Source organism: Oncorhynchus nerka, linkage group LG13, assembly GCF_034236695.1.
Source record: "Oncorhynchus nerka isolate Pitt River linkage group LG13, Oner_Uvic_2.0, whole genome shotgun sequence".
Classification (NCBI taxonomy): domain Eukaryota; kingdom Metazoa; phylum Chordata; class Actinopteri; order Salmoniformes; family Salmonidae; genus Oncorhynchus; species Oncorhynchus nerka.
The window spans coordinates 37,991,599-38,019,579 of NC_088408.1; the positions used below are offsets into that span (position 1 = coordinate 37,991,599).

The window sequence follows — 27,981 nt, forward strand, 5'->3', positions numbered from 1 at the left end:
CTTAAATATATCCAGGTCCACCAAAACAAGGACATGCCCAGCACCACACGAAGACGAAAAACCCTGTACACTCCTGCTTGAGAATATCACTTCTATATACATTCATTCACATATACTGTCTATCTTTAGAGTATGTGTGTAGTGTAAACATGTTCATCTAAAATGTGTCCGTATAGTGTGGGTTCAAATACGTTTTTAACTGAAAGCTACAAGGTTTGAGAATGAAGCACAGATGAATCCAATATGAATGTGCTTGTGTTAGCCAATAGATCTACAGACTGGGGGATAAACAAGTGGGTCGGACTTGGAGGTCTAAGAGCATACCAGAAGTTATGAAGTTAAATATTTCTCCTTCGGATCAGTAAGCCACAGAAAGGTGTGCTTGAAGGAGACAGAGGGGTGCTTTGTGCCTCTCCACCAGGTCAGCTCCCTCGATCTCTCTTTCCCATTCCCCCTCCTCTCTCGGTCGCTATCCCTCCTTCCCACTCCTTCGTTCTCAAGCTCCCAGAGTTCACTCAAACCTGGGTACTTAAAAGATGCTATCTCTGCTCTGCTCTTTGCTCCTGGTCATTCTAGCTCAACAGGTAAGAGCTGCGACTTTCCTTTTCTCTTAACAATAATGATGGGTTGTGTCTCCGCGGTCTCTGATAGGACCAGGCTTGATGTGATACTCAGGGAGAACCAGGAAAAGGTGTTGACAACAAACCATAGAGAAAGGTGGTAGGGTTGATCTCAAAAGTAAGGCATCAGTTGAACAGATGTTATTCACACTTTACAATTTCGGGTACTTACGTTACTTTCTAGGTTAAAGTGTTTTCGTGGCCTTATTTTATATATACAACTTGATTCAAGGTTTTGTTTTGAATGAGTGGCTAATTCTACAGTGGCAGGAAATTACTATTGTGGCTTGCTGAGTGAGGTAACGTCACAGTAAAGTCGCAGTCAAAGGGGTTCCCTTTACGTCACTTTTTAAAAGACGTTCCTGGCAAAAGAGGGCAAGAGGTATGAGGTTCGCTGTGCTTTTCAAATAAGCGCATTCTGTCAACCTGGTAGAAAGGATTCCAATATTTGGCATAACCAATCAATCAAATGTATTTTATAAAGCCCGTTTTACAACAACAGTTGTCACAAATTGCTATACAGATACCCAGCCTAAAACACCAAAGAGCAAGCAATGCAGATGTAGCACAGTGGCTACGAAAAACTCCCCAAAAATGCTGGAACCTAGGAAGAAACCTAGAGAGGAACCAGCCTCCGAGGGGTGTCCAGTCCTCTTCTGGCTGTGCCGGGTAAAACTATAAGAGTACGGCCATTTAGTAGAGAAAAGAGTTGAGATTGTAATCAGGGGTTGGGAAAATATTTTTGGTTTACAACAGTTTTCCACGATTGCAAAAATAGGGTACTTTGCCCTTGTCAATATCTCTGTTTTTATTGTCATAAAGTGCATGTCTAAGATCACACGGGACACCAGAAAGGACAAGAAAGTTTTGAGATCACACAGTGCACCAGATAGGACAGACAAGACCCTTGCCCCCCACACTCACTTCGCCAAAGCACAGTCCCCACACCACCAAAGGGAAATCAACAGACCACTAACGTACTACCCTGAGACAAGGCAGAGTAAAGCCCACAAAGATTTCCTTAACCATACGAGCCCGAGGGGGGTACAAAACCGGACAGAAAGATCAAGTCAGTGGCTCAAGTCGAGTATAGCAAAAAAAGCCTAGCATGTCGTGATGCGCCCTAGGGATGGCATGGGAGGCCCCCGTAATAGGGTCAGAGGCAGAAAATCCATGTGGCGAGGGGAGAGCCAGCTAGGAAAAAACAGCAAGGGTGGTTCGTCACTCCAGTGCCTTGCCATTCACTTTCACACTCCTGGGCCAGACTACACTCAATCATAGGACCTACTGAAGAGTTGAGTCTTCAGTAAGGACTTAAAGGTTGAGAGACCGAGTCTGCGTCTCTCACATGGATCGGCAGACCATTCCATAAAAATGGAGCTCTATAGGAGAAATCCCCACCTCCACCTGTTTGCCTAGAAATTCTGGGACAATAAGGAGGCCTGCGTCTTGTGACCATGGCATATGTGTAGATATGTATGGCAGGACCAAATCAGAGAGATAGTAGGAGCAAGTCCATGCAATGCTTTGTAGGTTAACAGTAAAACCTTGAAATCAGCCCTAGACTTAACATTAAGTCAGTTGATAATGATTATCTGAAGTACCCAAAAAGGCCAATAGATGTCATCTGATAAAATTCCATACATTCCTTGAAAGTTACCAAAGTTTCCAATAATATACCATCCATTTGCAGCCCTAATCATAATCAATGGACATTCCATAGAGTTGTACCTTTTTTATATAATACATTTTAAATCTGTGCTATAGAATTTCTATATGTTGGAACATAAATGAATTGCTCCCAGTTAAACTGACCTAAATACTGCGACTTACTGCTAATGTACAAAGGAGCTACTTGTTTACGTCTGAGGGCTGAAGAGGTTTTTCGAGGGCTCCATGTTGATTTAAACATGGCAATTTCTAGATTAATAACAGGTCACTGCTGATTATGGAATGAAAAAGACAAAGATTGTAAAGCAATTTACACATCAAGGTATGTATGATATGTTGTGTGTATCAAAATGCCAATCTGAATTCTATCACTATTAATACTGATATAATTTCTATAATTTTTGGCCTAAGATCGATTTTTATAATTCACTAATGGAATTTGTTGATACTTTTGTAAGAACACCATGTTACTAGTCCTGTATTGTTTTGGTGTTCTAATCTTTTTATCCTTGTTCGTAGCCTCTTGACTGTTGTGAATGTTCTGAATGTTCTACCTTTGGTGACTTCTTGGTGAACTTTAAACTTTACCAAGAATTTACCAAAGGCAAAACTATATGAAGTCACATAAGGCAACACAATCGCAGGCTTTGTTACCTATTGGGTAACGATTAATTTAGACTACATATCCATAACACATTTACAGTATTACACGTCTATAAGCATTTCATTACCATTTTATAACAGGTCCCAACCGCATTATTACATGTTATTAAAGTACATCCATAGTATATCTATAGCAGATTCGTGTCATGCTATGCAATAGCTAATATTTAGGTATCTTAATACAGTAGATGCAACATTACATTGAAAGTGTAGTGTCATCATTATGGCAGTTGTTTTTATTTTTCTATAAAAGAGTGCTTCTGTATACCAATGTTAGTCAATACGCCAAAAGGTATACACGGGTTGGCTGACAACATCACGAAAATGTTGCCGGACGCCGTGCGTTGCTATGATTCTGAACCGTCAGATAGCTAGCAACAATGATAAGAAGCTGCCATGTGGGGAATCGTAGGTGGCTTGTTTCAGCTAGTTTGATGTAGTTCGTGATACGTCTTGCTTTGAGGTGTTTTGGCTGATTTCATGACAATGCTAATATGGCTAAAATTCGCTAGCTAGCGAACAAACAACTGTAACGACGTATTTGAGAGACAAGTGCTCTTCGTGCAAATGTATTTATGTTTTCAATACACATTTGGAGACTAAATATAGTTTACAAGTTGTCAACAACAAGCCAACTCTGTCTGTTTTGCCCAAAAGTGGCGCACATATCGGTTTTGTTGCTAAACAACTAACCCACCTATAGGCCCGTAACTTACCTTCTCACCAATTCCTGTAGTTGAGGGTCAAAATATAACTCATTAGAATTATTGACAATCACTTGGCAAATTTTTCAGATGTAAGTGGTATATTTTAAAAACTCTTAAGTACAAAACCGATAAGACTTGTAATGCCCCCAATCTTATGTTCAGAGCCTTCGATTGTGCATTCACCCATGAGTCATTCATGAAAAATCTACATTTTCCGTGAAATACCATGAGCACATTTAGTTTTGTCACCAATACATCAAATAATGAAAGGCTCACCATTTAAGTCATTTTAACTACCAATTGAATCCAATAGCAAATAATACATGATACACATTTCAAAAGTACTGAATATAAACAATAGTAGATGGTATCATTTTCCATATAATATTTTACGATTACTTGACATTTAAAAAAAAAAAATTGTATGCAATGGCAGGTTGTGAGCATGTTGAGAAATATGTATGTTTTACAGTTTCATTATCCTTTTACAGTAGGACAAATCATCAGAAATATTCGTTTTGTATGACATTTCTGCCCCGTGCAACATTGTACAAGATCATCTTTCTATGCAACTGATACAGTACAGTATTGCCTGTCAGCCTACAGTGTATCAAATAAATGTATATAATGAATGGAATATATTGTTATATACAACCCAAGGATTTCAGCAGTGCATTGTACACTACACTATAATTCCAAAGGGCAGCACATAGTGACTCTGTCCACTTTGTCCTATTGAAGCAATGGAGAATGATGAAGTAGTATTTACAGCCACATCCATATATGATTTGGTTCTACATTCCAACATAACTTAATGTCCAACTTATACATTGATAGAATTGTACAGTGTTCAGCAGTTAATAAACTATATACTTTAACTAGACACTACATCATTTGGTTCAGTAGTTATTCGTTTTGAGTAGTTTGATTAAGTGATAGTGGATTATATTGTTAACAAATTACAAGAAAATCATATCAAAAGTAAAGTTAATTTTGAAAAGTAGATATTTTAATTGAATATGTATCCAAATTGAAAGAGTGATTTGGTGCAGTGAACAAGTGACTTTGTGGATTTGTTTGCTGTACTCAGCAAATAAAAATGTGCTTAGTTTTGAAACCATTTTGATGTTTAGATTTTTGCTTAGAGTTGTGAAAATGTACCAAGTACTTGTGAAAATTGCACCAACGTGAAAAAGAACTGTAACAGCCCTGCTTCACATCATAATTAGACCTAAATTGGCCATACTGGTTTATAACGCACGCATGAAGGGTCTATGTATGAATTCTATTCCGTCAAAGTAAAGTTAAATCTATTTTCCCATTCATAATGCATTGATAGCTAAGCACTTCATGGTAATTAATGCTGCGTTCACGTGCTATCCGAGTTAGCGAAAGCTCCTAGTTCCCAGTGGGAACTTTCACTTGAATGACCCTCCAAGTCGGAATTAAAAGTAAAAGTGGGAAACGGAGAAAATGTTGTCACCCGATTTGCTGACATTTTTTCACCTTTTCAACCAAAGAAAATGACAAATAAGTTTGACAATACAACCGTATCAATATGGATAATGTTGCTAGTCTGACCACATTGTTAAGCAAGCTAGCTAACTTTATTATTAGCAATGTTAGCAACTTTATCAAGCTAGCTAAAATGTCCGACTTCAAAAGCACTTGAACACAATCATGTCTGACTTACCACCTCCCAGTTTCCTATTTCTCACAAGCATGTGAAGCCTGCATACCTGTGCAGTTTGCCATATTGCCATCTATAACACCAACATTATACGGTCTATGAATTCTATGCAGTCATTGTACTGTTATTGCTATTTTCCGATTTCTAAAGCATTTATAAACATGCCTTACTTAGAAAAAATACTCAGCCACTAAAAATACTTCTAAAAAATACTTAGACCTGGCTACTTAGCTACTAATGTAGCTAGCTAAGCCCCTGGCACAATGTAAACACGTTAATCATCATTAAACTCCTGAAACATTTAGTAACATTTTATGTTACTATTTACAGTGTACTTTGGAACATAAAACATTTTAAAATATGACAAATTAAGAGACAGAAAGCTGTTGCTTTTGTTTTGACTGCAAAGAAGAGGAGAGCTGAGAGGTCAGTGACATCACTTCCAGGTGACAGCCTACAGTGCATTCAGAAAGTGACTTTTTCCACATTTTGTTACGTTACAGCCTTATTCTAAAAGAGATTCAATTGTTTCCCCTCAATCTACACACAATACCCCATAATCATAGGGGAACAAAACGTTTTTTTTTCGAAATGTTTGCAAATGTATACATTTTTTTAAAACTGACATTTTACATAAGTATTCAGAACCTTTACTCAGTACTTTGTTGAAACAACTTTGGCAGCTATTACAGCCTCAAGTCTTCTTTGGTATGACACTACAAGCTTGGCACACCTATATTTGGGGAGTTTCTCCCATTCTTCTATGCAGATCCTCTCAAGCTCTGTCAGGTTGAATGGGGAGTGTCGCTGCACAGCTATTTTCAGGTCTCTCCAGAGATGTTAGATCGGGTTCAAGTCTGGGCTCTGGCTGGGACACCCAACGACATTCAGAGACTTGTCCCGAAGCCACTCCTGTGTTATCTTGGCTGTGTGCTTAGGGTACTTGTACTGTTGGAAGGTGAACCATCGCCCCAATCTGAGGGCCTGAGTGCTCTGGAGCAGGTTTTCATTAAAGATCTCTCTGTACTTTCCTCCGGCCCTGCTGCTGAAAAACATCCCCACAGCATGATGCTGCCACCACCATGCTTCACCATAGGGATGGTGCCAGGTTTCCTCCAGACGTGACGCTTGGCATTTAGGCCGAAGAGTTCAATCTTTGTTTCATCAGACCAGAGAATCTTGTTTCTCATGGTCTGAGAGTCCTTTTGGTGTCTTTTGGCAAACTCCAAGCGGGCTGTCATGTTCCTTTTACTGAAGAGTGGCTTTCGTCTGGCCACTCTACCATAAAGGCCTTATTGGTGGAGTGCTGCAGAGATGGTTGTCCTTCTGGAAGGTTCTCCACAGAGGAACTCTGGAGCTCTGTCAGAGTGACCATCGGGTTCTTGGTCACCTCCCTGACCAAGGCCCTTCTCCCCAGATTGCTCAGTTTGGCCGGGCGGCCAGCTCTAGGAAGAGTCTTGCTGGTTTCAAACATCTTCCATTTAAGAATGATGAAGGTCACTGTGTTCTTGAGGACCTTCAATGCTGCAGAAATGTTTTGGTACCCTTCCCCAGATCTGTGCCTTGACACAATCCTGTCTCGGAGCTCTAAGGGAATTTCCTTCAAAATCATGGCTTGGTTTTTACTCTGACATGCACTTCCAACTGTGGGACCTTATATAGACAGGCGTGTGCCTTTCCAAATCATGTCCAATCAAATTAATTTACCACAGGTGGACTCCAATCAAGTTGTCGAAACATCTCAAGGATAATCAATGGAAACAGGATGCACCTGAGCTCAATTTATTTTGAGTCTGATTGCAAAGGTCTGAATACTTATGTAAATAAGGTATTTCTGTTCTGTTTTTTTAATTTAAAAAATTGCAAAAAAAATCTAAAACCCTGTTATCGCTTTGTCATTATATGGTAGTTAATTGATTTTAGAATAAGTCTGAAACCTAACAAAATGTGGTAAAAGTCAAGGGTCTGAATACTTTACAAAGGCACTGAGTATACAAAATAGGACGTAGGGAGAGACCAGGTGAATCCAGGTGAAAGCTATGATCCCTTATTGATGTCAGTTTTTAAATCCACTTCAATCAGTGTAGATGAAGGGGAGGAGACAAGTTAAAAATTGATTTTTAAGCCTTGAGACATGGATTGTGTATGTGCGCCGTTCAGAGGATGAATGGGCAAGACAACAAATGTAAGTGCTTTTTAACGGGGTATGGTAGCAGGTGCCAGGCGCCCCACTTCGTGTCAAGAACTGCAACGCTGCTAGGTTTCCTGTGTGTATCAAGAATGATACACCACCCAAAGGACATTCAGCCAACTTGACACAACTGTGAGAAGCATTGGAGTCAACATATGCCAGCATTCCTGTGGAACGCTTTCGACACATGCCCCAATGAATTGTGTCTGTTCTGAGAGCAAAACGTGTGTGTGTGTGTCGAAAGGGGGGGGCAGTACTTCCAACTGGCCTCATAACCGCAGGCCACGTGTATGGTGTGAGACCGGCAAGTCTTTTGCATGACAATAACCGGCTGACAAAATTACATGACCGTCACAGCCCTAGCTTGGCCTTTAGGCATATTCACTAACACTGGTATGGCAAAAGCACACCACAGTGTCATTGCAATTATGCATCTATTAAGATACCTAAATATGAGCTCTTGCATAGCATGACATGAATGCACTATAGATCAAATCAAATTCAATTGGTCACATACACATGGTTAGCAGATGTTAATGCGAGTGTAGCGAAATGCTTGTGCTTCTAGTTTCGACTATGCATTAAAATCTAACAAGTAATCTAATCAATCAAATTCACAACAACTACCTTATACACACAATGTATACTAATATGCGATGGATATAGTTCATTATTAATTAACATTTAACAATGTGGTTAGGACCTGTTAGAGCAAGTTAATGAAATGCTTATAGACGTGTAATGAATGCATTATGGCTATGTAATCAAAGTAAATTGTTAGCCTGTTAATTCCACCTCCCAAGCAGTGGTCTTTTACCACTGCACCACATGGAGATCCTGAGTGGCGCAGAGGTCTAAGACACTGCATCTCGGTGCTTGAGGCGTCACTACAGACACCCTGGTTCAATTCCAGGCTGTATCACAACCGAGCGTGATTGGTAGTCCCATAGGGCGGGGCACAATTGGCCCGGCGTCGTCCTGGTTTGGCCGGTGTAGGCCGTCATTGTAAATAAGACTTTGTTCTTAACTGACTTGCCTAGTTAAACAAAGGTTACATATTAAAAACCCTACAAGAACCCTGTCCTTCCTACCTTCCCTCCAGTCTCTATGCAGGGCTCAGAACCATGGTGGGCAGCTGTCTGGTCCGCGAGGAGGCAAGGCCGTGTTGGAGAGGAAACAGTTGTGCCAGTGGCCGTGTAAGTGCAAGGCCAAGCCCCAGTGTGCCCCGGGGGTCAGCTCAGTGCTGGACGGCTGTGGCTGCTGTAAGAGCTGCGCCCGGCAGATAGGAGAGGCCTGCAACGAGAGGGACATCTGCGACCCCCACAAGGGCATGTACTGCGACTTCTCTAATGACCAGCCGCGATATGAGGTCGGAGTCTGCGCTTGTGAGTGAACTTTTCGTTTCATATGTTACCCCTTCGGGCTATTCATAAGAGTTAAAAGTCAATGTATGACTGAATGTCTCAAGGTCAATCACTTTTTTTCAGAGGGGGCAGGAGCTGGATTGTGTAATAGGACCCAGCTACTTCAAAGACCTGGCTAGAAACTGTACTACAGCTAAATACTTTAATCCCATGCTACTCACTCAGGATTGTAGATTTGCATAAACCTGTAGTTCCATGGGATTGGTAGAGTCATTTACCTTTAGTCTCTTTGATCATGAAAAGAACCCAGTAGGTCGCACACATATATCAATCAGGCAAACACCCCAAGGCCAACCACACTAATAGAAACACACTAAGACCAGAAGACTGCTGCAAGCAGTGCACAGGCCAGTCAACCGAGTCGTGTTCAGTTTCCCCATCTCCTTCTCTGTAGACTTGATGGCAGTTGGTTGTGACCTGAATGGGGCCCACTATGAGAACGGCGAGGCCTTCCAGCCCAGCCCGCTGTATAAATGCACGTGCATCGCGGGAGCCATCGGCTGCACCCCGGCCTTCATCCAGAAGCCCGCTGGTCTCCTGGGTCCTGCCCCTCTGAGGAGCAACGCACCCCTGCCAGCTGGCCTGCAGAGCGCCCCTGGTGCCTCCAGAAAACACCAGCAGGACACACCAAACATGGCCGCCATGCCAGGTGTGTGTTTGCAGGGAAAACCAGGGCTAGAACCGCCAGCTTGTCTGCCCCGGAATGCTAATTGCTGTAAAAGCTGGATGGAAAGAGGGAGGCGTTTTTGTTTACTTTGGCTGGGAAGTGCAGAGGGTGGATGGAGTGTGGCTAACTGACTGTGGTTAGTCACACAGAGGGAGTAGGGTGGATGGTTCCAGTCATGCACAAACGTCCATAGAGAGAGCTCTAGTTCACTTTCCATCAAAAGCACCAATGCCTCTTTTAAGTATGCTTCTTTTGATATATTTGAGTAAATGTTTGCTTTGCTTGGCTTGATAAACACAAACGTCCTGCTTTCTAGTGAATCTGAAAGGTTAGCCGTCACTAGGTGTTGATGTTTTTGATATTGCCAACACACAAATCAAATATGTTTGCAATCACTGACTTCAAACCTTACAAAGAGGCAATTGAAACCATCTTGACATCATGGCCCGCCTAAAGATAATTTCTCTCCAGCTGGGCTATCCAATCATCTTTAGCAGGCAGAATGACTGAGGACCGAGGGCTCTTGATTCACTCTGAACAGCATGTGCTCTATAGCAGCATGGCGGCGTACAGGCCGGGTTCCTTCCTCTAGCGATGCCCTTTTAATACTGTAAAACCGAAAGCTTACAGGGATCCTCCTTTAGCCTGGAAGAAGAATTGCCTGATCCAGACCACTCCGTGGAGCCCCTGCTCCAAGACCTGTGGCCTGGGTATCTCAGTCCGGGTCAACAATGACAACGGCAAGTGTGAGATGAGGAAGGACCGCCGCCTCTGCCTGCTGCGGCCGTGTGAGAAGAGCATCATGAAGTCCGTCCAGGTGACTGACCACTGATCAGCCAGGCTCTTCTCTGAGAGATGATGTGTTCTGATGGTGATCGGTGAAATGTTAAATAACTGACTTGTACGCCCACAACACCCAGTGATATTTCTAATTCTGAAAATATGACAATGGTCTGGGAACTACTGTATACAGTGCCTTCAGAAAGAATTCACACCTTTTGACTTTTTCAACATTTTGTTGTGTTACAGCCTGCATTTAAAATGGGTTAGATTGAGATGACGTTGTCACTGGCCTACACACAATTCCCCACAATATCAAAGTGGTATTATGCTTTTATAAATGTTTACAAATGAAAAGTTGCAATGTCTTGAGTCAATAAGTATTCAACCATTTTATGGCAAGCCTAAATAAGTTCAGGAGTAAAATGTGCTTAAACAAGTCACATAATAAGTTGCATGGACTCACTCTGTGCAATAATTGTACTTAACATGATTTTTAAATGACTACCTCATCTCTGTACCCCACACATACAATCATCTGTAGGGTCCCTCAGTCGAGCAGTGGCTTTTAGACATAGATTCAACCAGGTTTTCCAATGCCTCGCAAAGAAGGGCACATATTGGTAGATAGGTAAAATAGCAGACATTGAATATCCCTTTGAGCATGGTGAACTTATAAATTACACGTTGGATGGTGTATCAATATGTTCACTAAGAATATACAGATGTCCTTCCTAACTCAGTTGCCGGAGAGAAAGAAAACCGCTCAGGGATTTCATCATGAGGCCAACGGTGACTTTAAAACAGTTAAGAGTTTAATGGCTGTGATAGGAGAAAACTGAGGATGGATCAACAACATTGTAGCTACTCTCTAAATGACAGAGTGAAAAGAAGGAAGCCTGTACAGAATAAAAAAACATTCCAAAACATTCATCCTGTTTGTAATACGGCATGAAAGTAATACAGAAAAAAATGTGACAAAGAAACAAACTTTATGTCCGTAATACAAAGCGTTATGTTTGGTGCAAATCCAACACAACACATCACAGAGTACCACTCTTCATATTTTCAAGAATGGTGGTGGCTGTTGTTATGGGTAAGTTTGTCATCGGCAAAGAATAGGGAGGGGGGGGGGGGGCAAATATACACTGGAGTTGCTTATCAAGATGACATGGAGTGGCCTAGATACAGTTTGACTTAAATTGTCTTGAAAATCTATGGCAAGACTTTAAAATGGCTGTCTAGCAATGATCAACAACCAACTTGACAGAATTTGAAGAAATTTTAAAAGATCATCTGCAAATATTGTACAATCCAGGTATGTATAAATCTCTTAGAGACTCAGAGCTGTAATCACTGCCAAAGGTGATTCTAACATGTATTGACTCAGGGGGTTGAATACATATCTAATCAAGATATATATATATATATATATTACCAGTCAAATGTTTAGACACACCTACTCATTCAATGGGTTTTCTTTATTTTTACTATTCTACATTGTAGAATAATAGTGAAGACATCAAACCTATGAAATAACACATATGGAACTTTGTTCAAAATATATAATTTTATATTTATATTTGAAATCCTTCAAAGTAGCCACTCTTTGCCTTGATGACAGCTTTGCACACGCTTGGCATTCTCTCAACTAGCTTCATGAGGTAATCACCTTGAATGCATTTCAATTAACAGGTGTGCCTTGTTAAAAGTTCATTTGTGTCCAAACATTTGACTGGTACTGTATATAAACTCAGCAAAAAAAGAAACGTCCTCTCACTGTCAACTGCGTTTATTTTCAGCAAACGTAACATGTGTAAATATTTGTATGAACATAAGATTCAACAACTGAGATATAAACGGAACAAGTTCCACAGACATGTGATTAACAGAAATGGAATAATGTGTCCCTGAACAAAGGGGGGGTCAAAATCAAAAGTAACAGTCAGTATCTGGTGTGGCCACCAGCTGCATTAAGTACTGCAGTGCATCTCCTCCTCATGGACTGCACCAGATTTGCCAGTTCTTTCTGTGAGATGTCACCCCACTCTTCCACCAAGGTACCTGCAAGTTCCCTGACATTTCTGGGGGGAATGGCCCTAGCCCTCATCCTCCGATCCAACAGGACCCCGACGTGCTCAATGGGATTGAGATCCGGGCTCTTCGCTGGCCATGTCTTGCAGGAAATCATGCTGGAGGGTCATGTCAGGATGAGCCTGCAGGAAGGGTACAACATGAGGATTCCTTCCCTGTTATGCACAGCATTGAGATTGCCTGCAATGACAACAAGCTCAGTCCGATGATGCTGTGACACACCGCCCCAGACCATAACGGACCAACCACCTCCAAATCGATCCTGCTCCAGAGCACAGGCCTGTGTAATGCTCATTCCTTCGACGATAAACGTAAATCCGACCATTACCCCTGGTGAGGCAAAACCCTGACTCGTCAGTGAAGAGCACTTTTTTGTCAGTCCTGTCTGGTACAGCGACGGTGGGTTTGTGCCCATAGGCAACGTTGTTGTCGGTGATGTCTGGTGAGGACCTGCCTTACAACAGGCCTACAAGCCATCAGTCCAGCCAATCTCAGTCTATTGCGGACAGTCTGAGCACTGATGGAGGGATTGTGCGTTCCTGGTGTAACTCGGGCAGTTGTTGTTGCCATCCTGTACCTGTCCCGCAGGTGTGATGTTCGGATGTACCTATCCTGTGCAGGTGTTGTTACACGTGGTCTACCACTGCGAGGACAATCAGCTGTCCGTCCTGTCTTAGGCGTCTCACAGTATGGACATTGCAACATATTGCCCTGGCCACATCTGCAGTCCTCATGCCTCCTTGCAGCATGCCTAAGGCACGTTCACGCAGTTTAGCAGGGACCTTGGGCATCTTTCTTTCTGTGTTTTTCAGAGGCCGTAGAAAGGCCTCTTTAGTGTCCTAAGTTTTCATAACTGTGACCTTAATTGCCTACCGTCTGTAAGCTGTTAGTATCTTAATGACCATTCCACAGGTGCATGTTCATTCATTTTTTATGGTTCATTGAACAAGCATGGGAAACCGTGTTTAAACCCTTTACAATGAGTTTATATCCATTTTGACATAGTATTTTGTGTAGATCTTTAACAAATCTTTTAACAAATTTAACAAATTTTTATTTCACTTTGTAGCACAACAAAATGTGAAAAGTCAAGGAGTGTGAATTCTTTCTGAAGGCACTATGTTCACAAAAGGATAGCAGAAGTATGATAGAAACCCTATCAATCTATCATATGACAAGAGAAGATTTAACTATGTCCCTTTTCCCTCTAGATGCTGAGAGGAAAGACGTGCAAGCCCAAGTTCCAGGCTAAGAAAGCAGAGAAGCTGACCCTGTCTGGGTGCACCAGCACCAAAAGTTTCAAACCCACTTACTGCGGCATCTGCACTGACAAGCGCTGTTGCGTCCCCAACAAATCCAAAATGGTGACCGTCAACTTCAAGTGCAAGGGCGGCTCCAACGTGCACTGGAAGATGCAGTGGATAACGTCCTGCGTGTGCCAGAGGAAGTGTAATGACCCTGGGGACATGTTCGCAGAGCTACGCTTCCTCTAGCACCTTCTCCAGCATCTATAAATCAACCTCAGAGCCATGTCCATGCCCATAGACTAACACAGGCCTGGCCTATCTGCCTCTGGCTCTGTGCTGCCCGAGTCGGTATGGTATTTGTGTGTACAGGGCTGAGCTGGTCAGGGTTCGGCCTGGCCATGAAGTGCTACTAAACAGTGCCTGTGTTCTCTGGCGATATGCCAGTGGGCTGGTATGGAAAGTTTAAACGTAGAACCTCAACTCATGAAGACGGGAGAGAAACAACTTGTTCTGGGTATATTGCTTGACAATGAACATAAAAGGAAATGTAATGTACGTGATGACAATGTGGGGTTAGACCTCAATTCTATGGTTTTTACAGTACCTCATTAAACAATAAGGCTGTGAGTGAGGCCATTAGTGGCAACAGGGATAGATAGAGCAAACATATTTGCTCGATCTTAATTCATCTTTGTAGCGACCCACTGATTATACCCCTTATCAACAGTGTACCAGCTGGATCACAATACATCTTCCTACCAGTTAATTCTCAACATAGTTTGCACCACAATACCTCATACAATCTCATGTCCACTCTGATTCACTAGAAATTTAGATTCACAATCAATAAAATTAATTGTTATTTTTTTTGTATTTTCCCCTGTGTTGTTGAACCTTTTCAAGGCATACATATTCATAACTCAGTTATCCATTAAAAATAAATTACAATTAATAAGGAATATCATTTAGACAGGTAAGAAATGCTTTGTAACTTATACAAATAAATAAACCAAGTTATCAAATTACAGTACTATTTTCTGCTAATAAAACACAAAAGTGCTTTGCATACACACACAAACACGCTCCACTATGTGTAGTCTGCTAGTGCGAACACACAGAGGACCTTCATGTGGCGATGTTGAGCCTGGCAGCGTCAGGCATAAGTCTGTCCTTGGTGGCATCCAGCTGACTGTACTCTTCTATCAGAGAAGAGAGGGAGGAGATCGCCTCCGTGAAGCAGCCCTGCTCCATCCCATCCACATGCAGGTAGTGATGCATGTGAGCCTGTCAAAACAATCCATCGTGTCAGACAAGAAAACTCCACACGGATTGCGAAAGGAAGGAAAAAAAGTGATTGGGAAAACACAGGGGCCTTACAACCCTACTTAGAGAACATTAACTGTTGGTCTTTCCTTAGTATAACTCTGCTATTGTCCACTGTGAAATAGAAATGGGTCTTTTTGCTGTCTTTTAACCCTCAATCTTCTGGACCGTAAACACTTATTTTGCAACAGAGTTTTGGATTGTTGCGATTGAAGATTAGGATGTACCTTCTTCCTGTAGAGCTTGGTGAAGCGGTCTCGGAGCTCCATGAAGGTGGATTTGACACAGGTGTTGTTGGCCAGGGCTAGTAGTGAGTGGGAGTGACCCACAGGGGGCACAGAACACAGGCCTGTCTTCCATCCCTCCTGATTCCATGACACAAAGGGCAGCATGGGCTTCAGTCTGAGAGGAAGAAGGAAAGGAGAATAAATGCTGCTTTTCTATGAAGACGGATCCGCTTGTCCTTCTCCATAGAGAATATTAATTAAAATTGCATTTTAGGCTCTGGGAAAATCAGCCCACAGGGTGTTTTTATTTTATTTTTTAACTTAGTCACAAGAAACCCATTAAGACCGGGGTCTCCTTTTCAAAAAGGTGCCCTGAACACAGCAATACAACAAAATGATCACTCTAACAAAGACAACGAAAAAAAACTACAACATTTACAAAAAATAAAATACAACTCTCATTCAACACATTTAATACTAGAGTAAAAAACTTCCATGGCGGCACCGGGGACTCAAGATGCAAAGAGTTTCAAGAATGGGGACCATTAAAACGGAACGCGTATCTACCTAGAGCGGTAAGGAGTCGGACTAGTGGAATCTCGAGTTCACCACCCCTATGAATGAGTTTGGTGTCTCACTTTTTCTCTCTCCCCTGTGAAGTTAAGTAGGTTGCAAGCTTTTTCAGCAGAGCTTTGTAAACAAAAAGGAACTAATGAAGTGCTCTATGGGACTTTAGTGAGCACCAGCCGACCTTCTGACACGGGATGCAGTGAAGAGTACTAAACCAGTCACCTGTGATAAAGCGAAGTGCTCTATGGTTGACTGCATCCAAAGGTTTTAAAGTGGCGTCTGCTGCAATTTGATGAATGGTGTCACCATAGTCCAAAACTGTCAGGAAAGTTTATTTTAAAACCTGTTTCCTGCTGTTTAGAGAGAGGCGAGATATATTTCTAAAAAAAGAAGCCCACTTTAAACCTTAGCTTTTTAAACTAGCTCATCATGCTTTTTTTAACATGAGATCTTTAATAATCCAAAACGGCCAGACATTTATTGGCAGGAACACACACAATGAGAGAATCAGCCAATGAGTAAATACTGTAAGTAGTCCATCCGAGACATTTTTTGCATGAATTAGAGAACATATTTTTAGATTTGCCCGAATTAAGTCAACAAGAGCTTTCTGTAATGTACTGTAACAAAATCAGATTGCAGCTCTAACATAGCTTGGTCAACAGTTGGTGCAAATGACGTACATAACCATATCGTCTGCATACAGATTCATATTACAGGAGATTACAGGTCCCAGACACTGACACAACCCACATATCCAGGGTTGACTTTAAAAACGGTATCTTTATGTGCAGGCTAATTCAACAACCAAGGTGAATAATACGGTCGCTATCGAAAGCCACTAAACGTGCCAAGAGGTCTCTGTGCTCTAGGAGATTTCCCCTCCTGATTTAGATGGTGGTCACACACACACGCAAGTATGTGCTCTCATAGAAGCTCCTGTTTCTGTTGCTCTTGACAACATGCCACGTGAAAAAGGTATCTGCAGGGAGGGAAGAAGGTGGGAGCTGAATGAGCCAGTCATGAATCAGGGGCGTCTGTACTGGAGCACAAACACACGGCGATGAATGGGAACACTATTTGAGAGTGAGCAGTCGGGGAAGGTCATCTCTGGGTCTTTATGAGTAGTTATGATGCTGGGTGAACTGGCAGCCCTTTTTATTTGAGATGGGGGGGGAGGATAGTGCTCAAAGTCATTTCCCCCGTGGGGGATCAGTGAAGAATGGATTGTTCCATGTCATTTCAGCAAGCCACGACACCCACCATCTCAGATTGTTCTGAAGTTTGGTCCAACTCAGATGTTTGGTACGACATTGAACAAAAATATTAATGCAACATGTAAATGTTCTGGTCATAAGCTGAAAAACAATCCCAGAAATGTTCCATACGTACAAAAACCTTATTTCTCTCAAATTTTGTGGACAAATTAGTTTACATCCCTGTTAGTGAGCATTTGATCCTTTGTCAAGATATGCCACACCTGCCATGTGGATGGACTACCAAGAAGCTGATTAAACAGCATGAACATGACACAAGTAATGATCATGGGGACAATAAAAGGACACTTCAAAATGTGCAGTTTTATCACGCAACACTATGCCGCAGATGTTACAAGTTGAGGGTGCGTGCAATTGGCATGCAGACTGCAGGAATGTCCATCAGAGCTGTATCCAGAGAATTGAATGAGCCGCCTCCAAGAATTTGGCAGTACGTCCAACAGGCCTCACAACCACAAGTAACCACACCAGCCCAGGACCTCCACATCTGGCTTCTTCACCTGCGGGATCGTCATAGGGGGAGGGCATGGTGCTGAGGAGTATTTCTGTCTCTAATAAAGCCCTTTTGTGGAGAAAAAACTATTCTGATTGGCTGTGGGTGGGAGGGCCTATGCCCCTGCCCAATCATGTGAAATCCATAGATTAGGGCCTAATACATTTATTTAAATTGACTGATTTCCTTATATGAACTGTAACTCAGCAAAATTGTTGCGTTTTTATTTTTGTTCAGTATATATATACAGTACCAGTATGAGGGCATTTTCTGTTAAACCTTACCAATGCTTGTGCACTAAAATATCCTTCTTTAAGCATAGGCATTGGGCTTGAGTTTGTTAAATAAACTAACTCATATAAGATAGAAAAGTATGTTTTGCATTAATAGGGGCCTGTGTGTGTAGAACGATCCCATGATGTCTGGGTGCTCAGCCAAGACAGAAACTAACTGGTTCCTCCTAGCTTAACTGGAGACAGAGTGAAGGTTAAATCCTGCACATCGGTGACAGAGCTGTTGTTCTGTTTGGAGCCTGTTTCTGGGCCAAAGTTTCATGCTTTGTGTGTGTGTGTGTGTGTGTGTGTGTGTGTGTGTGAGACCAGTAGGACCATACATCATCTGGGACGACAGTCAAAGGCGCTTGCTTGCCCAACTTGGGGGAACCGTTGAGCTACTGTTAGAGGAAGTATGTCTGGAGTGACTTCCTGTCACTTTGGTACCCATTGTCCTCACTCAGTTGTGACAGACTGAGACAACCTCTCCATTATCGTCTGTACCCTGTAACCCAGTTGTCTCCACACACACACACCCTTGTTTTTGAAAGAAAAGTTATTTGTGTCCATTAAAATAACATCAAATTGATCAGAAATACAGTGTAGACATTGTTAATGTTGTAAATGACTATTGTAGCTGGAAACGGCAGATTTTTTTTACGGAATATCTACAACGGCGTACAGCGGCCTATTATCAGCAACTATCACGCCTGTGTTCCAATGTCACGTTGTGTTAGCTAATCCCAGTATCATTTTAAAAAGGATAATTGATCATTAGAAAACCCTTCTGCAATTATGTTAGCACAGCTGAAAACTGTTGTTCTGATTAAAGAAGCAATAAAACTGGCCTTCTTTAGACTAGTTGTGTATCTGGAGCATCAGCATTTTTTTGTTCAAAATGGTCAGAAACAAATCATTTTCTTCTGAAACTCAGTCTATTCTTGTTCTGAGAAATAAAGGCGATTCCATGCGAGAAATTGCCAAGAAACTGAAGATCTTGTACAATGCTGTGTACTACTTACAGAACAGCTAAAACGAGATCTAATCATAATAGAAAGAGGAGTGGGAGGCCCCGGTGCACAACTGAGCAAGAGGACAAGTACATTAGAGTGTCTAGTTTGAGAAACAGACGCCTCACAAGTCCTCAACTGGCAGCTTCATTAAATAGCACACGCAAAACACCAGTCTCAACGTCAACAGTGAAGCGGCGACTCCGGGATGCTGGCCTTCTAGGCAGAGTTCCTCTGTCCAGTGTCTGTGTCCTTTTGCCCATCTTAATCTTTTATTTTTATTGGCCAGTCTGATGTGGCTTTTTCTTTGCAACTCTGCCGAGAAGGCCAGCATCCCGTAGTCGCCTCTTCACTGAATTCAAGGCACACTTAACCAGGATGGCTACCATAGCATTCTGCAGCGATGAGCAATCCCATCTGGTTTGCGCTTAGTGGGACTATCATTTGTTTTTCAACAGGACAATGACCCAAAACACACCTACAGGCTGTGCAAGGGCTATTTGACTAAGGAGAGCGATGGAGTGCTGCATCAGATGACCTGGCCTCCACAATCAACCGACCTCAACCCAATTGAGATGGTTTGGGATGAGTTGGACGGCAGAGTGAAGGAAAAGAAGCCAACAAGTGCTCAGCATATGTGGGAACTCCTTCAAGACTGTTGGAAAAGCATTCCTCTTGAAGCTGGTTGAGAGAATGCCAAGAGTGTACAAAGCTGTCATCAAGGCAAAGGGTGGCAACTTTGAAGAATCTCAAATATATATATTTGGATTTGTTTTAACACGTCTTAGGTTTCTACATGATTCCGTGTGTTATTTCATAGTTTTGATGCTTTCACCATTACTCTACAACATAGAAAATATTAAAAAGAAAGAAAAACCCTGGAATGAGTAGGTGTGTCCAAACTTTTGACTGGTACTGTATTTATTGAATATTATGTGCGTGCAATCAATTAGCTTATTTTCTCCGAGATCAAATACAACTTCAACGAATAAAAATGTTTCAGGAATGCGACTCTTACTTGTTTCTAACTACAGAAACAATTTCAGGAAAATCTGAGACGGTGCGTGTGCTTTTTGAGGTGGAACAATCGTAGTAGCTCTCTCTGGGTCTCACCTCTCTATGTTCCTGCGGAGGTCAGACACTTGCACGTTGCCACGGACCATGAGGGCACAGGCCAGGTACAGGCTGTGTTTGGGGTCAGCCCGGATCAGCTGGTGGTCTTTACTGAAGGCATCAGTGAACATCTGATCAAGCCTGAGGTAGACAGGGTACACAGCTAAGGAACAACTATACAGAAGGGATACATGCCATTTACATTTGACTCATTCAGTAGACACTATTATCCATGGTGCCAAACTAACAAAAAAAGTGCATTCAACTAAGAAATGTGAAATACCACACTAGCTCTTTTGCAGTACACTTAACATTATACAGGCTTGGACATGATCATTGGCAATATGTGCTGCTAATATATTTCCCACGTTCATCCAGAAAAGAGAACCACTCGAGTGAAAGTGAGTTCCTGTTCAGTCTTGTCCTGTACATTTTTTGCCCATACTGTCCCAATCGCACAACAGTTCTATTACCCCACAACTTTCCTGTCCCGATGAAAATCACCTCCGCTCAATTTAACGCACAGAAATCAGAAATAACTTATTCCGTTAACTGCACACTGCTGCATGAGTTTCCATACCAATGGCCTCGTTTTGGGCTCACGAGACAAGAGTGGGGGCTGGTAGCTAGCTACTATTTTGTTGCCTGCCCAGCTGGGTACCAAAACATTTATGCAGTAAATATATTTGGGATTTGTTTCACACTTTTTTGGTTACTACATGATTCCATATTTCTGAAACTATCCGCCGCCATTGTCGCAACCCCTATTACCAGCCTGTTCAACCTCTCTTTCATATCGTCTGAGATCCCCAAGGATTGGAAAGCTGCCGCAGTCATCCCCCTCTTCAAAGGGGGAGACACCCTGGACCCAAACTGTTACAGACCTATATCCATTCTGCCCTGCCTATCTAAGGTCTTCGAAAGCCAAGTCAACAAACAGGTCACTGACCATCTCGAATCCCACCGTACCTTCTCCGCTATGCAATCTGGTTTCCGAGCTGGTCACGGGTGCACCTCAGCCACACTCAAGGTACTAAACGACATCATAACCGCCATCGATAAAAGACAGTACTGTGTAGCCGTCTTCATCGACCTTGCCAAGGCTTTCGACTCTGTCAATCACCATATTCTTATCGGCAGACTCAGTAGCCTCGGTTTTTCGGATGACTGCCTTGCCTGGTTCACCAATTACTTTGCAGACAGAGTTCAGTGTGTCAAATCGGAGGGCATGTTGTCCGGTCCTCTGGCAGTCTCTATGGGGGTGCCACAGGGTTCAATTCTCGGGCCGACTCTTTTCTCTGTGTATATCAATGATGTTGCTCTTGCTGCGGGCGATTCCCTGATCCACCTCTACGCAGACGACACCATTCTATACACCTTCGGCCCGTCATTGGACACTGTGCTATCTAACCTCCAATCGAGCTTCAATGCCATACAACACTCCTTCCGTGGCCTCCAACTGCTCTTAAACGCTAGTAAAACCAAATGCATGCTTTTCAACCGATCGCTGCCTGCACCCGCTTGCCCGACTAGCATCACCACCCTGGATGGTTCCGACCTTGAATATGTGGACATCTATAAGTACCTAGGTGTCTGGCTAGACTGCAAACTCTCCTTCCAGACCCATATCAAACATCTCCAATCGAAAATCAAATCAAGAGTCGGCTTTCTATTCCGCAACAAAGCCTCCTTCACTCACGCTGCCAAGCTTACCCTAGTAAAACTGACTATCCTACCGATCCTCGACTTCGGCGATGTCATCTACAAAATTGCTTCCAACACTCTTCTCAGCAAACTGGATGCAGTTTATCACAGTGCCATCCGTTTTGTCACTAAAGCACCTTATACTACCCACCACTGCGACTTGTATGCTCTAGTCGGCTGGCCCTCTTTACATATTCGTCGCCAGATCCACTGGCTCCAGGTCATCTACAAGGCCATGCTAGGCAAAGCTCCGCCTTATCTCAGCTCACTGGTCACGATGGCAACACCCATCCGTAGCACGCGCTCCAGCAGGTGTATCTCATTGATCATCCCTAAAGCCAACACCTCATTCGCCGCCTTTCGTTCCAGTACTCTGCTGCCTGTGACTGGAACGAATTGCAAAAATCGCTGAAGTTGGAGACTTTTATCTCCCTCACCAACTTCAAACATCAGCTATCTGAGCAGCTAACCGATCGCTGCAGCTGTACATAATCTATTGGTAAATAGCCCACCCATTTTCACCTACCTCATCCCCACAGTTTTTATTTATTTACTTTTCTGCTCTTTTGCACACCAATATCTCTACCTGTACATGATCATCTGATCATTTATCACTCCAGTGTTAATCTGCAATATTGTAATTATTCGCCTACCTCCTCATGCCTTTTGCACACATTGTATATAGACTCTCCTTTTTTCTCTACTGTGTTATTGACTTGTTAATTGTTTACTCCATGTGTAACTCTGTGTTGTCTGTTCACACTGCTATGCTTTATCTTGGCCAGGTCACAGTTGCAAATGAGAACCTGTTCTCAACTAGCCTACCTGGTTAAATAAAGGTGAAATAAAATAAAATAAAAATGTGTTATTTCATATGTTTGATATCTTTACTATTATTCTACAATGTAGAAAATAGTAGAAATAAAGAAAAACCCTTGAATGAGTAGGTGTGTCCAAACTTTTGACTGGTACTGTATAAATAAATGGCATATATTATGTATAATATTGATATTTATTATGTGAATTGTTGGAATCATATAATTAAAAATGAGTAGGCTATTCTAATTCTGTGGTTGGTGTTGTCATGAAAGTGAATGAAAAAGACAGTATAGTAGGAGTTGTGAAGTCAGTGCTTCCCAGGGGACCCAACCATTTGAATAGAAATCTTATCAAGATATTAGATGTTATCAAGCTTCACCTAATTCTCTCTGATCCAGAACATGACTTTGTTCAAGCAACATGCTGCCACCACCACTGGCAATTCAGTGATGCCAAGATTTAGCAACTTTTCAGACTACCCTGTATGAGGATTCTGTGTTATGCACTATAGCCCCTTACCATATATGTGATTGAATATTATTTAATGTTTGTCTTGTGTGGATGTATGTATGTGTTATTCAACCCTAACACCTGGCAACTTTCTTTTTTTTTTAAACAGCACCTAGCAACAAATTTAGCTACTTTTAAAAATACATTTGGAACTTTTAGCAACTTTTGAAAAGTGACTCAAACGCTAAAATGCACGCATTTTCCCACTAAATGACACAAAAACGATTTTCTCTGTCACACACTCGGTCACAACACACGTGCCTGGCTGCAAAAAGTGCATTGTGAGTGATGTCAGTAGCAGGCGCTCAGCTCGTGCACAGCCAGCAGCAATTTCGGGCAAATTGCAAATCATTGTTGGCTGACTGCAGCTGCCTGTGCACGAGCTGAGCGTCTGCTGCGAACGTCACTCACAATGCACTTTGCAGCCAAGCATGATAACTAACTACCAATACACTGCTTAAAACTATAATTGTTCAGAATGTGTAGGTTTACTAGATTAAAAGAAAATAAGTCAAATGTAATTATTCAATAATGTAATTGTTCAATAATTAAGTGTTATGTTTAAAAATAAAAATATCTGATCATATAAAATGTGTTGCGTTTATATTACTTTTACAAACAAAAATATGTGATAAACAAAAAAATCTAAACTAACAAATGTCAAATCATATTTTTCGCCGAGATGGCCAGTCAATTTGAGTAACGTTATTGTGTATTCTACGTAATGACGCAGTTTTACGTTATTACGCAATGATATAACAACGTCATTTAGCAACTTTTAGCAACAAATCGACCTGCCTCAAGCAACTTCCCCTGAAAATTAGTTGGCAACACTGCCTGTATTAGAGCTACCGTTTGCTAGCCAGATATGCCCAAGCTTCATATTACGTGCTAGCTCAATGCATTTACCTAGCGATTAGCATTAGCAGCTAATGCAAAATAATTATGTGGAGCTTGCTAAGACTAACTTACTAGCAGTTGGCAGAGATGAAGAAACTAATAGTACAATATAAAACATGTGGATTGATATGAAGAAGCAAAGTTGAAAGCAGCATCGTTCTTGTTTCTTGACTGCATGGGAATCCTGTTCCAAATATAATATTCTGAGTTACAGAAAAGTCTAAACAAAAGAGGAGTAAAATTAGCAATAGGGAAAGCAGAGCAGACCTTCGGGTGGGGATGTTGACATCAGCCAGGGTGTAAAGAGGGGTGAGGCTGGGCACCAGGTAGTGCAGTCGAGGGAAGGGCACTAGGTTCATGGCTATCTCATTCAGGTCCATGTTGAGTGATCCCTCAAAGCGAGCTGAACTGCAATAAAAGAGAAACAAACAGTTAATTGATATCACACATCAGACATTACACAATCAAGCAGACGGATGCTATCGCCTAAAACAAACAAGTGGTCTTCTTTATTGACATAAATAACCCCTTTAACAGTTCAATGACTGCAGTATGCAATGACATTGTTGCTGGCGAGATGGATTTTTTGAAATTCTAATGAAATTCCGATTTTTCTCTTTTGATTTTTACAGTGGCAGTAAAATGCACTGGAAACCAGACTCCAAACACCTGGGAGGCTTAATGAAGAGAGTCTGTCAAGGTAAATAAAAGGCCTAGTGCCACAGACAGCAGCCAGTTCGTCTCCAGTAGTCTACCTGGTGATATTGAGCAGCAGGTTGGCTACGATGTTGTTCATGGCATCAAAAGGCTTCTCAGCTCTACTGACCCCTCCCTGGCCTGAGATGATGGCACTGTCCTTCTTGATCACACAACCTGGCTTCCCACTGTGGGACATGTGCTTGATCTTGTTCACTATGTCTACCAGTGACTGGAAAAGGAATCATAAGAATGGACAAATGGAAGGGAATTGTTATTTACAACAGTCAGTAACAGATTGTAAAACATGGTCATGCATCGTATGCATAATACGGAAATACCTTACACGCACGCAAACACACCTGATTCTCCACAGGGAGGACACAGTCGGCATGCTCGGTGAGCTCCCGCATGGCCAAGACACTGTTGTAGGGGGAAGTGACGACATCGTCCTCTGCTGAGGGGTAGACTGAGGTGACGATACGACATACCTCGGGGAACTCCTCCTCCAGAAGTTTCAACACACAGGTGCCCAGGCCTGATCCAGTTCCTGACCATCACAGCATAGGACACAACACATCATGGTTATCCAAAACGTTACACTGAAAAAGCAGAACACGCCAACGTTGTTCATGTAGTAATAATGTGTTTCAGTAGTTATGAGACTATGTATACATTTGTACACTCGAGTCCTCACCTCCACCCATGGAGTGAATGAGAAAGAAGCACTGCAGGCAGTCACAATGCTCTGCTGCCCTCCTCAGCTGGTCCACAATCTGTTCCCTATAGGCTGAGCCATACGTCCAGTGGCCCACTGCCCTGGAGAGGAATAAACAGGTGGCACAGTTGTTTTACAAATTCATGTTATCAAACATAAAATGTAGCTGCAATTGTACTGATGGAAATTACTACTGAGTGCCAGTCTGGTGCTATCATGCCAAGTCCTTGTCACTCATAGTTATGCCATAAGAAATGGAGTTGGCAAGAGCACCAACAGATCTGGGACCAGCCTGGGAAATGACCATGTATAGCCTATACAGAAAAAAAATAAAGAGTTTCATAAGCAGTATTTTGAAGGAATGCGAGATGGCACCCCGCGAGGCAGGCAGGCACAGTCGCTAACCAGTTGTTGCCTGAGCCGGACACATCAGTGATGAGCTGAGTGCTATCAAACAATTCTCTCAGCGGGCCCTGTAGGATCTCATTCACCACACCCTCCTCCATGTCCACCAGCACCGCCTGTAGTGAAGACATTAGTCTTGTCAGAGTGTGTGAAGCCGACACACAAACAAACACGTCAAAGTGACGCAATAACTGTCACTGGAATTTACCCTGGCCTTCAGGGATTGGATCCTCCCACCAGTGATGTCACAAGATCCCCCGACGCTTCTCCTGGAAATACACACATAGCAGGGAACCACAGCGGTCATTTGAGAAGGCACTCCATTTGTTTGTCTGAATGAACATGCACATTTCACAGCCATGTGGTAGCTAGGGTTGAATTGATCACAGCAAGAGATTGGCAGGATGGATTTACCTTGAGTCAACGTTCCGAAAGAAGCTGCTCAGCGCCTCATCGTAGATTCCTTTCTAAAGTAAATAAATAGGAAGGACATGCTAGAGATAATTCAGCTTGGGTAATGAATAGCATATGCCTGTTGTCCAATGGAAACATACCAGTAGACTAACTTCCTGTCCCATTTCACACAAGTGAGAAGACAACAGGAGGCAAGTATATTTAGGTTACCAGCCTAGACTTTTTCCACATAAAATCAAATATTTCATCTTTATTTATTTTCTTTAAAAAGTATTACTTACTTTATTGACATGGGAATGTTCCCGCAAAGCAAGATCCCAAAACCTGCAGCCCACCTGGTTACCACACTGCCCAACTGCAGAACACAGACCATGAAAGCTAAGGGGATAGTCTGTCATAGAAAATTGTGAAACCAGCTGACCCATGTATACATTAACTAGCTCTTCCAGTTTCAAGTAATGATATTCCCATTGATATGCCTCACTCATCAGCCATCTGGGTAACACAACTTTCGCCAACATGGCGCTGCTTTGTTTACGCGACCACGGTAAACAATGAGCTCAAAATAGATCATCTTGGTCACTGCTCAAAAATCGTAGAAGTCAGATAGACAGTATCAAACAAACTCACCCTGTACAACAACTGATTGTGTCATCACTGGAAATAATAGCGGTCTTCTACGACTTTGTGCAACGTTCTCGTTTACAGAACATCATATCAACTTTCAGGGAAAATGTACACGACTGTAACAAGACACTTTTATATCCGCCGCGCACGTTTGTCGCATGTTGATGGCGTATATTTGTCATGGAAACATAAACCGTGGACCAATGCAACTTGTTTCTTTCATCATATTTCCCCCTTCAGTTTGACATCGGCTTGAATCTGTATGGCCGAGATGCAATGGCGATGAATGTTGAAGCAATCGAAGAAGAACGCGATGAATCAGCACAGAGAAATGTTCCATCAACTTCCATTTTCCACTGTCATCATACGCTAGATGGCAGTACACTGTGGTTGAAATTCATACCTCTCCCTCCTAGAATAATAAACAAGGTAAGACCTTATTTATTGCATTATATATACTTTCCATAACAAATTGTATGGAAAGCAATATACTTTCCATACAGCATTTGGGGTTTAAGGCCGCCTTCCTGATTCAAAGTTTAAAATAAAACCATACTTGATGGTCAAAACCAACTTACTCCGCACAACTAAAATAGTACATCGACAAAACTAAAACAAACTCACACCTCTTCCTTTCTCAAAGTTCCATATTTCCCCACTCAGTCTCTTGGGCCTGAGTGGTTAGTACGGCTCGTGACAACCTTTCATGTAACTCATTCATAGAGAAGTACTCCAATCCCAGAAACTGCTCCACAATTATGTCCGTTTTTCTGGAGTTTTTCTCCACTTCAGCAGTGATCACGATAGCCACATAGACTACAAAGCCCACCGTCTTAACATGTAGAATATCTGGGTCCTACTGATAAGAGGCAACCCCTTCCGCCTGCAGTGAAGGCCTACCCATCACCACGGGCCGTTCAGGACCATTCACTCCCCAGCTCTCTTGACAGCCACTGCATATGATACAGTATGTTCTGGTCAGTGGTGGAAAAAGTACCCAGTTGAGTCTTACTTGAGTAAAAGTAAAGATACGTTAATAGAAAATGACTCAAGTAAAAGTGAAAGTCAGCCAGTAAAATACTACTTGAGTAAAAGTCTAAAAGTATTTGGTTTTAAATATACAGTTGAAGTAGGAAGTTTACGTACACT

General features: G+C 42.2%; 2 protein-coding genes across 3 annotated transcripts; one reads left to right on the plus strand and one right to left on the minus strand.

Moving 5' to 3' along the window:
* The first annotated feature begins 465 nt into the window (after positions 1 to 465).
* Positions 466 to 14,620, plus strand: ccn6 (cellular communication network factor 6). Its single transcript, XM_029676993.2, has 5 exons — positions 466 to 584; positions 8,645 to 8,927; positions 9,361 to 9,615; positions 10,257 to 10,450; positions 13,719 to 14,620. Exons 1-5 carry the CDS (start codon positions 537 to 539, stop codon positions 13,998 to 14,000), a joined length of 1,062 nt encoding a protein of 353 aa, XP_029532853.1. The 5' UTR covers positions 466 to 536; the 3' UTR covers positions 14,001 to 14,620.
* Positions 11,207 to 27,242, minus strand: tube1 (tubulin, epsilon 1). Of its 2 annotated transcripts, XM_029676991.2 has the most exons (12): positions 26,836 to 27,242; positions 26,487 to 26,560; positions 26,206 to 26,258; positions 26,000 to 26,060; positions 25,792 to 25,907; positions 25,366 to 25,487; positions 25,031 to 25,218; positions 24,728 to 24,900; positions 24,240 to 24,380; positions 20,040 to 20,180; positions 15,305 to 15,479; positions 11,207 to 15,038 (listed from the first exon to the last, which is right to left on the minus strand). In XM_029676991.2, exons 1-12 carry the CDS (start codon positions 26,858 to 26,860, stop codon positions 14,880 to 14,882), a joined length of 1,428 nt encoding a protein of 475 aa, XP_029532851.1. In that variant the 5' UTR covers positions 26,861 to 27,242; the 3' UTR covers positions 11,207 to 14,879. The 2 variants fall into 2 exon arrangements, with proteins under 2 accessions (XP_029532851.1, XP_029532850.1); XM_029676990.2 differs by lacking the exon at positions 26,836 to 27,242 and having other exon boundaries at positions 26,487 to 26,827.
* Positions 27,243 to 27,981: the final 739 nt, after the last annotated feature.